General features: G+C 40.9%; 1 protein-coding gene across 5 annotated transcripts in view; it reads left to right on the top strand.

Moving 5' to 3' along the window:
* Positions 1-17,675, top strand: part of LOC122661456 (cleavage stimulation factor subunit 77) — a 171,267-nt gene that overhangs the window by 129,286 nt on the left and 24,306 nt on the right. For 4 of the 5 annotated variants that reach the window (XR_006332890.1, XM_043856843.1, XM_043856842.1 and 1 more), the window contains exon 22: positions 10,654-10,872. Coding sequence is in view for 4 of the 5 variants with exons in the window: in XM_043856843.1 (XP_043712778.1) it covers positions 10,654-10,872 (219 nt within the window). In the remaining variant the exon portion in view is untranslated. The remainder of the gene's footprint in view (positions 1-10,653; positions 10,873-17,675) is intronic. The other variant, XM_043856845.1, reaches the window with a different exon arrangement.

The following is a 17,675-nucleotide window of genomic DNA, read 5'->3' as shown; positions in this document are numbered from 1 at the left end:
AAATAATGAAAATAGGCTTGGATGATGAGCTTAGATGACCCTCCGACGTCTTCCCGGCGACAAGGAGCTTCAATGAGGCTTGGAAGGGAGGAAGAAGAGAGAAAATTTCATTTTCAGCAGCTCTCGGTCGAAATATCTACCAAGAGCTGCGAAATATGAAATTTATAAGGATTTTGGATGCGACACTATTGTCACTTTACAATATCTCGCGATATATCGTGATATCTCGTGATATATCGTGAGTTCCACGATATATCGTCGAAATATCTCGATATATCGACGAGTTATTGTACTTTTTTATTTCGACATTGTTTCGTATCTCGGTCATGTCGAGATTCACGAAATATCGCGATATATCGCCGATATTTCGCGAGATTTTATACCATGACGGCGAGTCCCCCTGGGAGCGGGCAGGTGTTAAAAAATTATTTATCCACCCGTGTCCCCCTTTGGATAGTCCGCCGTGTTACAGCTCCTGTATGATATACATATTGTTTCCTCTTTTTCCTAAAAGGTCGGCCTTTTAGAGGAAGCGGTTTCTACATGGTATCAAAGCTGGTCTGATCTAGGTTAAAAAAAGAAAAAGAAAACCCTAATCCATCTCTTCAATCAACTTCTCCCTTCTTCTCCCTTACTCAGTTTCTCCAATTATCAACCTATTTTTTTTACTTGTTCCTATGTGGCTGGCTGCTTCAACTACCTATGGATCTGTTGGGTTATTTAATCTATATTTGCTGGTTCTATTGAGCTTTACTACATATATTGCTGGTTTTATTGATTGGCTTCTGTAAGCATGACTAGTTGACATGTTACTGCTGCCTTTATGAAGACTACTGCTGCCCTGTTATTGAGACTGAGTATCCTACTATTGGAAATCGAATTTCTTTCATTATTGAAGACTTGAATCTACTACCTTGGAGATCAGCTTATTTGGGATTACAACAGTGTGTTCCAAGGTTATTAGCTGCAACTACGAACCTATTCAGTTATGTGAAGCTTTTCTGGTTCATATCCGGCTTACTTTGGGAGCTTGATCCTAGCATTGTTCACAAATTCAGATCTGATCCAAATTTTTTGTTGAAGCTTCTTACATCCATTGCTGTCCAAATATCTTCGTCAATTCTATTTAGCATGTGGGAGTTTATAAATTGGAGTTTTGCACACTTGTTCTTCCTTGTGTAAAGATCGATCAAGTTTTTGAAGAATAGTGCCTTCTCCTTCTAAAAATCAGACCTGTTTTTTTATAATTCAGATCTGATCATTGGAGATTGGTGTTTTGGACTTAGTTTGATCGATTGAATAAGGTTGAAGATTACTTTGTTGCATTGTTTTTGTCCATAGTTCATTATCCCGCTGCTCTTTTCACTTCACCACCTCCCAAAACATACCTTTGGCATATACCCATAACCACTTTGGACGATAATGGTATTCTCTAATTTGCCATTTCTTCCTTTTCCATTACCCTTAGCACCTCTTGGAAAATTCTGGAATATTATGTTTTTGCTCTATCTCTTACATTATCTCTATTATATCCACGTGTACTACACGTGAGGGGGGGATTATGTATAGTACACCTGCAGATATTGTAGAAGCAGAACTTGCAGGAACACTTGGTGCAAAACATAGACGATCAGAGTTTTCACCATTGCCAATGGGTATCTACTTTGTTATTGGGTTGAGTTTGCCGTAAGGGGGAGATTGAAGTATTGAAGATATTTGGTTGTTGCCTATTTGAGGACTTTCAGTTGGGTTGATACAGTTTTTTCCGCTGCCTGATTCAGTTTGATTTCGCTGCTTGCTGCTCCAGTTATTTCACTTCAAGATTCTATGTCACTATGACAATCTGAGATTCATCACTGGATAGCTATTGAAGATCGTTGAAAACTGCCTTTTTGGAAGACATTCCCATCCCGGTTTGCTGATCATGCCTGTCCAAGTTTTGAAGATCTATTTTTTCAAGTTCGTGAAGGTTTATTTGGGAGCAGCATTCATATGTCAAGCTGGATTCTGCTACAACTTAGTTTTTTTTTCCATTTTATTCAAGTTGGGCATTAGTACCTTGTATGCACCAACTTGAGGGGGAGTGTTAGCATTATTAGGAGTTCTTTTTTCTTTAGTTCAAGCTGGATCTTCTTTCTTTACTTATTTGTATAATCCAGCTTGAGGGGGAGTGTTGGAATATATACTCCAGAATACTGTGGGGGTATTCTGGTCTTTTTGGGGGTAGTTTTATTCTTCTTATATTATTAAGTTTATGTCGGCTATGTGGGTTTTAGTCCCACATCGCCTAGTTTAGTCTGTTTGTAATTTATAAATAGAGGGGCTTACCTATCAATTAATTAATTCAAGTATTTTACAACATCCATCTTCTCTTCTCTTTTTTCTTCTCCCTAAAGTTACTGGTTACAGGTCCTAGGTTTTCTACAATTTTATTTGGGTGGGTAGCATAGTTTGAAATCTCGCAATATCTCGGTATCTCGGGCTGGTCGAGATATCCGAAATATACCGAAATTTCGCCGAAATATGGTATTTTTTCTACCATATTTCGGCGCTCCATCTCGGTGGGTTTTTGGCCATATTAAGGCCTGATACTTCATGTACACTCATATTTAAGTTAAATAAACACATTTAAACCTTCATGTTGCAAAAAAAAAATGAACTCAAAGTGGTGTTTTGGGTTTGCACCCTTGATTGATAGTATACAATCAAACCCTGATGCATAAATTGTTAAATACACTTTATTTACGAAATATACCGAAATTTCGACGAAATATCACGAAATATACCGAAATATGGACTTTTTTCATTTCGTACGGTCATCTTGTCTCGGCAGTGTCAAGATATCCGAAATATACCGAAATATCAGTGATATATCGCAAGATTTTGAACCATTGTGGGTAGATTACATAGTTATTAATTTGGTAGTTACTAATTTGAGTTATTTTTTAGTTTATTTAGTTTCCAATTTTAATATGTTAGGAGTTTCTTTATTGTCATTGTAATACGTAGGAGAACACAGATTTGAGAATTGAATATTGACATTGTTTGTTTGCCCAAGAGAGTTGTGCGTGTGTGTTCCCTCTTCTCTCCCTCCCTACAACTCTAAACCCTTCTCAAGAATCTTCCCTCTCCTAATCGGCCCTCCACCACCCGCGTGAAGTACAATAACCATTTATGCAACATGTTGATTGACGGCAGTAGTTGCACTAATATCGTCTCCGAAGACGTTGTTCATAAGCTGGGATTGCAGATAGAGCCACATCCAAATCCCTATAAATTTGCGTGGGTGAACAACACCAATCTCAAGATTATTGATAGGTGTTTGCTCACATACTCTATTGGTGAGTTTGTGGATACAGTGCCATGTGACATCCTCCCTCTGAAGGTGTCTTATTCTTCCTAGTCAAACGTGGCTGTTTGATAAGAAGGCATAACATTATGTGTATGCGAATACCTGCTCTTTCAAGTACGGCAACAAAGAAATGAAGTTCCTTCTCGCTAAAAGTCTCTCTGACATTAAGCTCAAGAAGGTAGCAGGATCATTCCTCCTCCAACGTGTTGACTTAGATGGCCTCCTTAGTCCTTATCCAAACTCTACGGAGTCAAGTTATTTTTAGAGGAGCAGAGTTAATGCACTAGCACTTGACTAGTTGGACAAGTATGACCAGGTTTGGAAACCCAAACCCAGACGGAACTGGTCTAACCCAGGTTTTTTGTCCAATAAGGACTGGAAGTATTTTTATCTTTACGTCTTTTCTAGTTTTAACATCTGGACACCATTTGGTATAGATATATACACAAAATTAGGGTGTTTGAAGTAAAAGAAGCATTAAGAAAGATGAAAGTAGTCCCCAAGCCCAAACAAGGTCCCAATAGAAGTGTGAAAGAGCTTTGGAATTTGTGGTTAATCTTGGTTAACCAAACTTTTTAACAAGATTATGAACGCAAAGAAAATTAATGGTGATATTCAGTGTTGCAATTACTACAAAGGCATAAAACTAAGAAAACGTCAAATGATTGGAGGAGAAGCAATGTGATCCCAATGAAGTTATAGGAGAGGGTTATTGAATCTCATCTGAGAAAGGAAACTACTTTTTCGGAGAACCAATTTTATTTTATGCTAAGAAGATCCACGGTGGAGGCTATTTTCTTACTGAGGAGATTGATGGAAAGATATAGAGAGGGCAAGAAGGACCTCGATATGATCTTCATTGACCTAGAAAAAGCCTACGACAGAGTGCCTAGAGAGTTAATTTGGCATATTCTAAGGAAGAAAAGGGTGTCATGTAAATATGTGGACATAATTAAAGACATGTACGATGGTATGGTGACAGCGTAAGGATTGTAGGGGGTAATGTAGTCCTAGATAGGTAGGAGACCTACTAGGAGCCAGATAACAGGATCAATAGCAAAAAGGGGTTGCTGGTTCGAATGGACAGCACTAGGATTTAGGTTAATTCTAGGGTTTAGGATGGGAATTTGGGAATGAGTCTTATATGACTTTAATATGCAGGTCTAGGGGGTTATTATGGGATAAAAATAATTGGATTTGGTTAAGTTTGAAAAATCTGCAGAATTAGGGTTAGGGTTTCGGGTTTAAGGAATTAGGAAATAGGCTGAATTTAGGGTTTCTAATAGGAATTTAGGGCAGGGTTTTGGATCAAGTATAGGGGACAGTGAGAGGGTAGATCGACCAGGTTTGGGGCTGGTTCTGATGGTTAGTTATGGCTGGACAGATTTTAGATGGATTAGAGTTTTGGGGGAATCGATGGAATTGATGGGGGAATGGGGCTGTGAGTGATTCAGGGTTACGGAACTCAAATAAAATAAAAAAAGGGGGTGTTAGAGTTGGCTGTAGAAGATTAGGGGAAGAAGGGAATAAGTGAATAACTAAATTAACAAACAACTCACCGGATCTACAGATCGGCAGTAGCAGCAAGTTGAGGAAGCTTGATTGAAGAAGACGAAGGACCTCCCGATCTACAAGATGCAGGGAGTCGCTCGAATCCACCAGCCCTCAACCTTGATATGACTCACAAGGGATCTTGATATGACTCACAAGACAATTCTCAGAAGAGAGAAGCAGTAGCAGCCATGGCCAGCAGCAAAAGTTGATTTTTTTTAAACGTAATTGGTGGGGGAGCCTCTCCCACGATCTATTATTAAATAGGAGGCCAAAGGCCTAATTCCTAGAACTATTACAACTCTAATCTCCATCCAAAATCGTGGAGAGGAACAATTAAGTGACATAAAACAATTTAAAAGGTATAAAAAGACTCAATTGACCCTAATGACTTAAAACAACTTAAACTACTTGAAATAAAAGAAGATTCCCGGTGCCAATTGGAGCACTTCACTTAAATTAGACCAATTGAACCAATTGGATGCAACCAATTTAAACCGGTTCAATTAAAAACACAAAATAAAAACTAAGTATAGAACTGAAATAAACTAAACTAAGGCTCCTACTAAAACCCTAGGCTTAGGGTGGCTTCTTCAATTCGAGGAGGCTAGGGTCTGCATCAAGGGGTCAAGGTAGTGAATTCCCAATTACAATGGGTTTACACCAAGGATCAGCTTTAAGCCCTTACCTGTTTGCGCTTATCAAGATGATTTAACCAGAGGTATACAAGATGAGGTTCCTTGGTGTATGCTTTTTGCTCATGATATTGTGTTGGTGGATGAGACAAAAGCATGTATTAACGCCAAGTTGGAGTTATGGAGATCCTTGGAATCAAAAGGTCTTCAAATAAGTATAAGAAAGACAGAATATATGGATAGTAACTTTAGCCACACTAGGACAGTTGATGAGGTGGTGAATATTAATGGGAGGGAGATCCCATAAAGTGATTATTTTAGATTCCTGGGCTCAATCGTAAGTAAAAAGGTGATATAGAGGATGATGTTGCCCAGAGGATTAAAATAGGATGGTTAAAGTGGAGAGGTGCGTTCGGAGTGCTGTGTGATCGATGTATTCCTTTAAAGCCTTAAGGCTAATTTTATAAGACGGTCATTCGACCGGCTATTATGTATAGTATGGAATGTTGGTCAGTTAAGAAGCTTCGTATAGATAAGCTAAGTGTAGCGGAGATGAGGATGTTGAGATGGATGTGTGGCAAGACTAGGAAGGATAAAGTAAGGAATGACCATATTAGAACTGAGTTGGGTGTAGCTCCGATTCATGATAACCTACATGAGAGTTGTTTGCGATGGCACGTCCATGTTCAACGAAGGCCTTGGGACACGCCAGTACGGAGGAGTGATTTAATTCAGATTGAAGGTGCTAAAAGAGCTTGGGGCAGGGAGTTCTATTGCAAGAGGAGATTTTTTAGAGGCAGAAGTCGAGGGTCACTTGGCTCAAAGAGGGGGACCGGAACACGAAGTTCTTTCACGCCATGGTGAATTTTAGGAGGAGGGCGGCTGGCATCAGCAAGATCAGAGACAGTGATGGAGAGTGGACTACGGACATAGAGGAGATCCAGTCGAAGGCCGTACGACACTTCTCAGGGATCTATGAGACACAGGGATGCGTGGTGGATGAGGGCTTGTTGGAGCTGATTCCCAGGGTGGTGACCGATGCTGATAATACCTCTCTGATGCAGATACCCACGGAGGAGGAGGTGTGAGCTGCGGTTTTTTCTTTATCAGGGGACAGTGCGCCAGGGCCGGATGGTTTCTCAGGGGTTTTTTTCACAGCCTGTTGGGAGGTAGTAGGAGGCGATGTCTGGGAAGCAGTGAAGGATTTCTTTAGGGGGGGTGCTCTCCCTAGAAGCTTTACTTCGGCCAATCTAGTTTTGATTCCAAAGAAAGGCAACCCTGAGTCAATGGCGGATTTTCGGCCGATTAGCCTCTGTAACTTCGCCTACAAGATCCTAGCAAAAATTATGACAACAAGGTTGGCAGGGCTTCTTCCCTCATTAGTGGCAGAAGAACAGGGGGCTTTTGTGCAAGGCAGAAGCATTCATGATAATATAGCCATGGTTCAGGAGGTAGCTCAAGATCTAAATCGCAAGACGAGGGGTGGCAATGTGATTCTCAAGTTGGATATGGCTAAGGCTTACGATCGCCTTGAGTGGGAATTCTTGTGGTTGGTCCTCACCCGCTTTGGCTTTGGGAATGACTGGATAGCGCTTATAAGGAAAACTATGGAGAATATCTGATTCTCTATTGTAATGGGAGGAAGGCAGTCTGGGTTCTTTAAGTCTTCCAAGGGGGTACGGCAGGGAGACCCCCTCTCCCCAGCTCTGTTTATCCTGGCAGAAGAGGTGTTGAGTAGGGGTTTGAAAGGGCTTTTTATGGAGGGACATGCAGCCTTCTACAGGCTCCCGAGAGGGTGTCTTGGGGTGTCTCACAGTCTATTCGCGGACGACACCATTATCTTCTCCCGCGGGTTGAAGAGGTCTCTCAGGCACATAATGGGGTTCATTGGAAGATATGAAGGCTTCTCAGGGCAGCTTGTTAACAGGCAGAAGAGTTGCTTTGTGGTGGGGGATAGGGACACGGCGGCAGCAGCTAGGATGGTGGGCATGGTTACTGGTTTCCCTAGGACGACTCTTCCCATCACGTACTTGGGGGCGCCCCTCTATTCAGGTAGGCTTAAAATTTGTTTCTTTGATGGGCTAGTGGAGAAAATCAGGAGCAGAGTGGCAGGCTGGAAAAGGAGGCTTTTGTCGGCAGGGGGGAGAGTTACGTTGCTTCGGCATGTGCTTGCTTCAATGCTTATTCATGTCCTCTCCACCCTTGATCCCCCTAAGGCGGTCATTCGAAAGATCTATGGGATCTTGGCCAGCTTTCTTTGGGGCAGCTCTGAATGGGGCAATCGCGGACACTGGGTTAATTGGCAAAAGGTGTGCAAGCCCCAAGAGGAAGGAGGGCTTGGAATTCGGCTGCTGGAGGAGGTGGGCCTCTCCCTTAGACTTAAAGGCTTGTGGAAAGCTGTGATAGAACAGTCGCTATGGGGCAGGTTCTTCAGGGCCAAATATTTTAAAAGCTTGCATCCGGCGCTTGTAGGACTACAAAGAACTGGTTCCAAAACTTGGCGTAATGTGTTGGTGCTCAAGGGGTTCATGTTGGATAGATCCAGGTGGCTGCTAGGGGAGGGCAAGGTGCTCTTTTGGCTTGATAACTGGGTGGGAGTAGGACCCTTGATTGATTTCGTTGATAACGCCATGCTGGTTGACTTGGAGCTGTGTGTGAAGGATGCGCTGGACGAGGAAGGGAACTGGAGGGAGGACATTATTGGCAGCATTGATTCTGACATTGTTCGAAACAGCGTTGTCCGGGGGAATTTTGTGCTCTCTGACAGGGAGGATGTAATGGTTTGGTCCCCGGCCAGTGACGGGTGCTTCTCTACTAGGTCGGTTTGGCAGGAGATCCGGCAGGGTTTTCCTAGGGTTCCCTTCGCCAAATGGATATGGAATCTAGTGCTGCCCACTAAAATGGCGTTCTTCTCTTGGCAACTCCTCACAGGTAGGATCCCCACGGATGACTCCCTCATGGCACTGGGTATCCCCCTAGCATCCAGGTGCAATTGTTGCGGCCAGCCAAGGAGGGAAACGACAGATCATGTCCTTGGTGCGGGTGTAGTGGCGGTAAAGGTCTGGCTCTTCTTTTCTAGGCTTCTGGACATCCCTTTCCTCCCCTCTCAAGATGTTAGGAGTCAGGTGGGGCTGTGGCATGAGGCAGCAGGATGTGGAAGCCTCAGTGATTTTATAATAGGGATTATGCCTGCTTTGATATGTTGGCAGCTATGGAAGGAGAGGAACAATAGGAGACGCGGGGAGAGGCGGCGTGCTGTAAGAACGATTATTGAGCGTGTTAGAAGCTGGGTCAAGGAGGTGAGCTTGCCTACCAAAATTGGGAGGCAGGGGCAGTCAGGAACGATTTAATATTGCAATGGTTCGGCATTTTGGCCCCTCCAGTGAAGCTGAAATTCCCACGTCCCATCTACTGGTACCCCCCCATACGGTCGGTTAAGCTGAATGTGGATGGTGCTTGCAAAGGAAACCCCGGCCGGGGAGGAGGAGGGGGAGTGATCAGGGACAGGAATGGAGAGGTGCTGGTAGCGTTTGCTAATTTTTACGGTGACTGCACTAACTCTTTAGCAGAGCTCAGAGCCTTGAGAGATGGGTTGCGGCTGTGCCAGGATCTCCATTTGATAGAGGTGGTGGTTAACTCGGATTCAGCCAACACAGTTAGAATGGTAACTCAAAAGAAGTGCATTCTTTGGAAGGGTTGGTACTGGTTTAATGAAGCTTTGGAGCTGATCACCACGACACACGCTCAAGTGGCCTTTGTGTTTCGTGAAAGCAACAGAGCAGCGGATTGGATGGCTAATCATGCCTGTGATTTGGGCTCCTCGATCATGTACCTTCAGGGCAGGTTGCCAGGTGGGAACTTTGCAGGCATCATTCGAGAGGACAAGGCAGGAATGCCTTGCTTTAGGTTTTAATGTGCAGTTTCTTTTGTAAAGGGAGTGGGATTTCCCCATCTGAGGGCTGAGAGTACGGTAAGCATTGGGCTGAGGTAAGGCGGTATGTCCCCCTCTTGTATTCTCTGATTTTTTATTGGATTTGAATAAAAGATAGGGGCTGCCCCAGGTCCCAGATAAGTTCGGGTTAAAAAAAAAAAAAAAAAAAGGAGCTTGGGGCAGGTCTAAATTAACCATCGGAGAAGTGGTGAGAAAAGGCATGTATAGCTTATATCTCGTATCGGGTATGACATCGAATAGAACTGATTGGAAAGCAAGGCTCAATGTGGCCGACCCCATTTAGTTGGGATGAGGCCTTGTTGTTGTTGTTGATGTCTTTTATAGTTTTATACTTTTATTTTTTATGTTTGCATTGGGTAGGATACATAGGAGATAGAGCTAGGGGCAAGCCTAAATTAACCGTCGAAGAAGTGGTGAGGAAAGACATGCATAGCTTAGATCTTGTATCGGGTATGACATCAAAGAGAACTGATTGGAAAGCAAGGATCCATGTGGCTGAACCCATTTAGTTGCGATAAGGCCTTGTTGCATTGGGTAGGATACGTAGGAGATAGTAAGCTAGTTATTTTGAGCTCTATTTTAGTTTTATAATTGGATTCGAAGATAGAGTTTGGGTGCAGATTAGTTTCCGTCTTCCATTCTAGTTAGGAGTCTTTTAATTTTTCGTTTCTTTATACCTTTTAATCCATCATTGAAAAGTCAGATTTGGAATAGATTTGATTGGGTTGCTCAATGTGAGTGTGTGTGGTTACGTGATTCTCTCCCTTCCCTGCACCTCTAAGATTCCATCTCAGATTTCTCCCTCTTCTCTAACCAGCCCTACACCATTGACTGTGGTTGTGAAGGAGATTCTGTGTAAAACATTTTACATTCATCTAATTAGATGTGCTTTATGAGTGAAAGCTAGATTGTATCTGTTGGACAGCCATTATGGCCACTGTAAACATGAACTACAATTCATAATGCTCAAAATTTAAGATGTAGCCTTTAATCCTTGCATATTCCTCAATTTTTATGTCTTTCTTTTTATGTTGTTTAGATTAGTGAGAACCTTCAGCTTTTCCAAATGAGTGAGAGTGTCAATGCATTATGCCCTGCATATCCTATTTAATTGTAGCTTTTTCCCATAGTGATCTCTGATGATCTTGTTCTTAAAACTTCAGGGCCCTCGCCGGATGTGGATATTGTATTATCAATTTTGTTGCAGAGTAACTTGCCAACAGGACAAACTGGGAAATCAGCAACTTCATCACAATTGCCAGCCGCTTCTGTCCCTAGCACAAGTGACCTTTCTGGCTCAAATAAATCGCGTCCCAATCCAAGTAGTTCATCGTTCAAACCAACCAGGGATGTTCAATCTGGAAAAAGAAAAGATCTTGATAGTATGTTTTGCTTTCTTACCTCTTTCTTGCCCACATTTATATGCTCAGAAGAATATAGAATGCAGACATGATTTATCTCCCAATGCACGTTAAAAAGTCATCAAGGCATGTGCACTGCTTATCAATCATAAGGTGCATCTCTTGTGTCTTACCATCTTGCACCTTGCATTAATTCACAAATGAATGTGGATTTGTGTAATTCACAAATGAATGTGGATTTGTGTGCCTTGGTGATCTTTGACGCTTTTACATTGTTGCATTCAGGTGCTCTATTCAAGCAAAGAAAGCATAAGCTCTATTCATTCAAACATTGTACATCTAGGAGCCTTTTTTTTTGTATGTAACAGAACATACTATTTTGTTATGCACCGCATAGGTATTGAGCTTAGGTTTTTGCACATTGATTATTTGCTATAGAACTCAGGCTTTGTTTCTTATACGTTGGTTATGTATTTGGTGCTGATTAGTCTCAATTTTGTATACTTATGATATCTTATTGTAATACTATTTTAATTGGTATAGTTCATTTCACACCATCTTTTTTATTTGTATTTAGTTTGCATGATTGCTATTTTTTTTTCTTTTATAAATATAAATATGGAAAATCTTTTGTAACCTTACTTTTTTTTCCCATTTAGTATAGAACACTTCTCTTTTCAATGAGGGTAAATTCTATCATTTCACATAAAAACTGCATTAAATACTGCATTAATTGGCTTTCAACTTTATCTAAAACCCTTTTTTACCCCTGCATTAAATAACTTCTGGGAATAAGACAAGGGGTAATTAAAAGAAGGTTACAACTTCTTAGTTCACCACTTTGGTGACAAGTTGTTCCCATATATAGAGATAATGTTCTCTATCCAAGACTATAGCATACACTAGCACCACCTTATGTCTCTCTCTCCTCCCTCCGTATGAAATGACATCTCTACCCCTTATTAGTGGAAGAGAGAGGGAGAGACCCAGAGAGTGCTAGGGTACGCTACATGCTTCCGGACAAAAAACTCAATCCCATATATATCTATATATATATATATATATTGTGTTGTCGTGTTGATGTACATTATGATAGTCCTTATGTTGTATGTTGATATAGAGGATGATGTTTCACAGAGAATTATAATAGGATGGATGAAGTGGAGAGGTGCGTCTGGAGTGCTATGTGATCAGCGTATTCCTTTAAAACATAAAGGAAAATTTTATAGGACAGTCATATGACTGGCCATGATGTATGGTGTGGGATGTTGGGCAATTAAGAAGCATCATATAGATAAACTCAGTGTACTGGAGATGAGGATGTTGAGATGGACGAGTGGCAAAATTAGGAAGGATAAAGTACAGAATGATCATATTAGAGCTAGTTTGGATCATATTAGATCTGGTTTGGGAGTAGCTCCGATACATGATAAGCTACGAGAAAGTCGTTTGAGATGGCATGGCCATGCTTGACGGAGGCCTTTAGATGCTCCAGTACGGAGGAGTGATTTGATTCAGATTGAATGAACTAAAAGAGCCAAGGGCGGACCTAAAATGACCTTAATAGAAGTAGTGAGGAAAGACATGCATAGCTTAGGCCATAGTTGTCAAGGCGTCGCCTAGGCGTCCAAGAAGATTTCTAGGTGCCTAGGCGGCTGCAGCTTTATGATAGGGCGCCTTGCATTGATTTAATTGGTATCGAACCAGGTCCTGACACTTATTTATGCCAAATATCATTTTAAGTAAATGAAATAAATTTTTTATTTAATTTACTTAAGATATTATTCATAAATAAGCAAATACCCCCCTATTTGATCCAACAAAATTAGTTAAAAAATCAAATTCCAAAATGATAAAAAATCAACTCCCCAGTTCAAGAACAAAAACTGGATTTTTGGCGGTAGGTGAAATTTTCAACTTTCTAATGCTGGGGTTTTTCTCAAATCTAAAAATTCCATAAATCTTAATATGGTAAACATTGCTATAAACCAAAAGTGCGTTAAAATGTTCATTTGTTTTGCTATCTACAAAAATACTTTCATTCAGAGCGATTTTGACAACATTCGCGCACACCAAATAAGGTTTGACTAGAACATAACTCCTTCAATATAAATCAGATTTAAGCAATCTTGGATTTCTTGGAAAGCTAGTTTTGTGCTCTACCTAATACAAAAAGTCTCATGTAAAATTAAAATCATTTGATCAATCAAATTTCTTGGAGAACAAGAATATTTTTTTTAATCGAGAGAAGGTTAACTACTTATTGATAACATTATATTTTTTAAGAACAATATAAACCAAATGTGAGACTAGGTATACCTGAAAATGACCAATTCCAAGAACACTTAAACCAAATGTGTGTTTTGATTGTTTCACACATATAATTGATATATTAAAAAAATAATACTGGAACACGATTTAGGCCGTTTAGGCATCTAAGCGCCTAAGCGCTTGGGGAGAACCTCTAATATCTTGGATTGCCTAGCGCCTTGACAACTATAGCTTAGGCCTTGTATCAAGTATGACCTCAAATATAGATGATTGGAGAGCAAGGATCCATGTAGCCGACCCCATTTAGTTGGGATAAGGCTGAGTAGTTGTAGTTGTTGTTGTTGTTGTTGCGTGTTGATATACATTGTTGTGGCGTATACTCAACAGCTCGGGCTTTTGGGATAAGTGGTTGTTATATGGTATCAAAGCCAGGAGGTTGGGTGTTCGATCCTTGGTATGTGTGACGGGTTCTGATGCAGTTCAAGGAAGAAGACTGTTCACGTGATACGCTCACTTGATACTGTTCACATGAACAGTGGTTCATAGTTCTGGTTCTTAGTCAAGCCAGCCTTTAGGCCAGCTGTATGGGATCATATGTGATTATGACATGCTTTAGTTGTGGGCCCATATGGACAGTCCGCATGGGAGAGCTAGAAGCTACCAATAGCTATCAATATCTTTGAGATTTTATACCTTTAGTTTCTATTTTCATTAGTTGCTATTTTCTTGTAATGCTATTGAGTCAATAGCTAGAGTTAGTAGGAGTTACTATGGTTCTCATAAGATTTGGTTAGACTCCCCTTACCCTCTTGGGGCCAGCACCACTTCTATGGTTCTCATAGGATCCAGTGCTGACCAAGTGCGTATGTTTAGGAGCGTATGCGCATGCCCGGGGACTAGTCGGCCTGAAGGTCCAGACACCCTTGTTTGGGGGGGGGGGGGAAGTAGGAGTTACTATTTCTTTGAAGTTTCTATTTCTTGTGTCTGTTACCTTTTAAACTTGCATGATAGCCAAGTTTGTCCCCACTATTGGGAGTTATTATTATTGTGTTGGAGTTTTGACTTTTATAATTGAAAAAGGATGGGCCTCCATAGGCCACGATTTTGTTTGAGAAAATTGCTTGCTCTTTAAGAATGGTGAACTGTGGTGATTCAATCACATCCTTGGTGGTGAAGCCATGGAGGGAGGATGGTGATGCCCAACCGTAGGCCATAGGTGGTGATACCTATTGGGGCACATTGTTGGGCCACTAAGAAGAGTAATATAGATAAGATGAGTGTAGCGGAAATGAGGATGTTGAGGCGGATGTGCGGCAAGACCAGGAGAGATAAAGTAAGAAATGATTGTATTAGAAGTTTAGAACCGAATTAGAAGTTGCACCAATCCAGGACAAGCTCCGTGAGAGCCACTTGAGGTGGTATGGTCATGTCCAAGGGAGACCCCTGGATGCACCAGTAAGGAGGAGTGACCAAATTCAGTTTGAAGGAGTTAAAAGAGGTAGGGGCAGGCCTAAAATGACTATTGGAGAAGTGGTAAGAAAGGATATGCATTTAGCAAGGCTCAACCCTAGTATGACTGCAGATAGAGACAAGGACTCTTGTAGCCGACCCCTTATAGGGGGATGTTCCTAGGATGCTGCTTTGACTACTGCTTAGACTTTTTTCTTTTAGTAACTTTATTTTATCTTTTTACTTCCTTTTACTCCCTTGTACTTTTTTACTTATTTTTTACTTTTTTACTCTCGTCTACCTCTCTTATTTCTATTACTGTCACAGCCTCTTTGGATCCATGTAGCCGACCCCATTTAGTTGGGATAAGGTTATGGTTGTTGTTGTTTTTCATTATTCCAGAAAGCATTCCAGAACTTCAACTCCAATCGTGGGCATCCCTAGGTGACTTCTAACCTTCTATTGTGTTATTACTTCTGTCACTGCTGTTAAAGCGTTATCATATTCTGTTAGTTAATTTTACAGCACTGTTTTATGTATGCTATCTACTATTGGACAGCAACCTAGTTCAAGCTTCAGCTGATAGATTCTAGGAATCTAACCATCAGTTCAGGCTGTTAGTAAACTATGCTACTCTCCTATATTCGCTCTCCATTCAATACAAATCTGGTGTTCATCTGATGGTTGGATAGTGAGTTACATCTGTTTTCCCTACTTGCTATTTTTCTGTTTTCTATACTTGCTTATTTCTGTTCTTGTTGGTTTTTCATCATCCAGCCATTAGATCCCTTTGATATTTTTACCACTCAAGCACCCTCTTAGGCATCTAGGATATCCCGATTTCACCATCATCAAATATGCCGTTCTACAGTTCTATTTTGTCAAAGTTTCTGCTGTATTTTGGTACACTGAGATCCTGTATTCAGTAGGTCTGTAAGTGTTGATTTGTTTCAGCCTACCATATCTCATCAGGTTCTGTGTGTTGTGCCCCTTACGCTTTGTTCCCCTTGGTGCCCCGTAATTGTGCTACCACTTGATGGTTTCACGTGCAGAACCATGTGTGTGCGTGTGTGTGGGCCTGCAAACGCCAGGGGGTGTTGGAGTCCTTACTTAACAGCTCGAGCTTTTGGGATAGGTGGTTGTAACACACACGCATGCTCATATAAGTGCACTTCAGTCAGCTTGTCATACCTTATACCTTGCTTGGTAGGCTTGAACAGGCTTTGGCTCCTGCATGCACCTCTCACCTTAATGATTCATGATTTTGCCTCTTCCACTATTGCATGCACATGCATATAACATCTGCCACTGTACATTAACTCTGTGTATATGTGCTGCATATCAACATGTACTTGGACGGGTACAATAGTGGTAGATGCAACTATGCATGTTCTTTAGAGGGTTCATTTGTTTCCAGGTAAAATCCACGTGAAGTAATATTTTTTAAGTAAAATTTGTATTTTTTGTGTGGATTTTACCTGAAATTTTCCTTTTAGGTGGTTTTTAGCTGGAACCGAGGAGTAAAAATTTCTTTTACGACTAAAATGTCAAAAATGTTAGAATTGTTACAAGATTAATGTTTACACTCGAAACTTCATGGAGCAGAACATTACTAACCTTGGGAGTGAAATTTGTTGGCTCTATAATGTATACATCCACTAACTTTGTAAAATTGACGCCTATTAGCTCTATAAGCTAGAACATTGAAAATAAAATAAAATAAAAATGAAATGGAACCACTATGAGATGTATGAAGATGAAGTCTTTGTCATCATGAATGTCGTAATACTCGAAACATCTTAGACATGACCAATATTTTAGAGAAGATGTGCCTGATAATCCATGACAATTTATTCTTAATATTGTACACAACAAAAGCTAAATCCATAGTGCAGAGATCTTATTAATTCGATACATGTGCTATGGCAATGATAGTTGTTTTTTTTTTTTTTTTTTGGGGGGAAAAATGTATTAAGAAATATCTCAATTTATTAGAGTTATTTTCCCCCCATTTCCTATCCGTATCTATTCACGTTGGTACTCCCTCCATCCTTCAAAGACTGACCTCTTTGAAAAAACATCCTCATTTTAAGATGACTGTTATTAATGCACTAATCCTTCAATTATCCAAATATATCCATCACTTGTCCAAATATTGAGGGTGGACCTTGGTGCAACGGTAAGGTTGCTCTATTGAGACCAAGTGGTCACGGGTTTGAGTCTCAGGAAACAGCCTCTACGTGAAGCAGGTGTAAGGCTGCGTACACTATGACCCTCCCTTGACCCCGCAGTGGTGGGAGCCTTGTACACTGCAGATGCCCTTTTTTACTTGTCTAAATATTATTTTCCCTTATTTTCCTCCATGTTATTAAGTCGCCTCGAGGGTGGACCTTGGTGCAATGGTAAGGGTTCCCATTGTGACTAAGTGGTCACAGGTTTGAGTCTCTGGAAACAGCCTCTCCGCGAAGCGGGGGTAAGGCTGCGTACATTATGACCCTCCCAGACCCTGCAGTGACGGGAGTCTCGTGCACTTGTTACACCCTTTTTATTTTGCTCCATGTTATTATTAAGTAGACATGCAGATGGTTAAAATAGTATTAGATTGTACTGCATCTAAGGCCACTGTTCTTTGTATATCTCCATGGGGGTTACCTCCATACCTTATTTTTGCAGTGGGGAAACATTATGGGACAATGTAATCAGCACAAGCATAGTGCTAATTAAGGAATCTTGGTTTTTGTGCTGGAACCTTGCAAAGGGCTTCAAAGAAGGAAGAGAAAGAGTAAACATCAGTGCCATACTTCATAAAATTCGATGATGGCTACTAACAATCTTGTCTCAATGACTATTTATAAATTTGGAAACTGTATTTAACACAAAGACTGAAAAGACACACATTTATCTCTAAACCAAGAAAATACTTGTCTATTATGCAAAATAGCATATTAAATTTTAGTTACAGGAGTCTTTTTGTCCTAAAACACAAGAAATAGAGAAATTCCCAACAATAAAAAACAATAGTAAAGAGAGAATCCTATGGCGAGAAGTTGAAGGGTGGTAGATGGAGAGGGATCTGCTACAGTTGCTGCTCTTTGCGTGAAGCT

This window comes from Telopea speciosissima, chromosome 5 (genome assembly GCF_018873765.1).
Source record: "Telopea speciosissima isolate NSW1024214 ecotype Mountain lineage chromosome 5, Tspe_v1, whole genome shotgun sequence".
Lineage (NCBI taxonomy): Eukaryota > Viridiplantae > Streptophyta > Magnoliopsida > Proteales > Proteaceae > Telopea > Telopea speciosissima.
The sequence above is the reverse complement of the archived record's forward strand: the minus strand, read 5'-3'. Positions and strand labels throughout refer to the sequence as shown.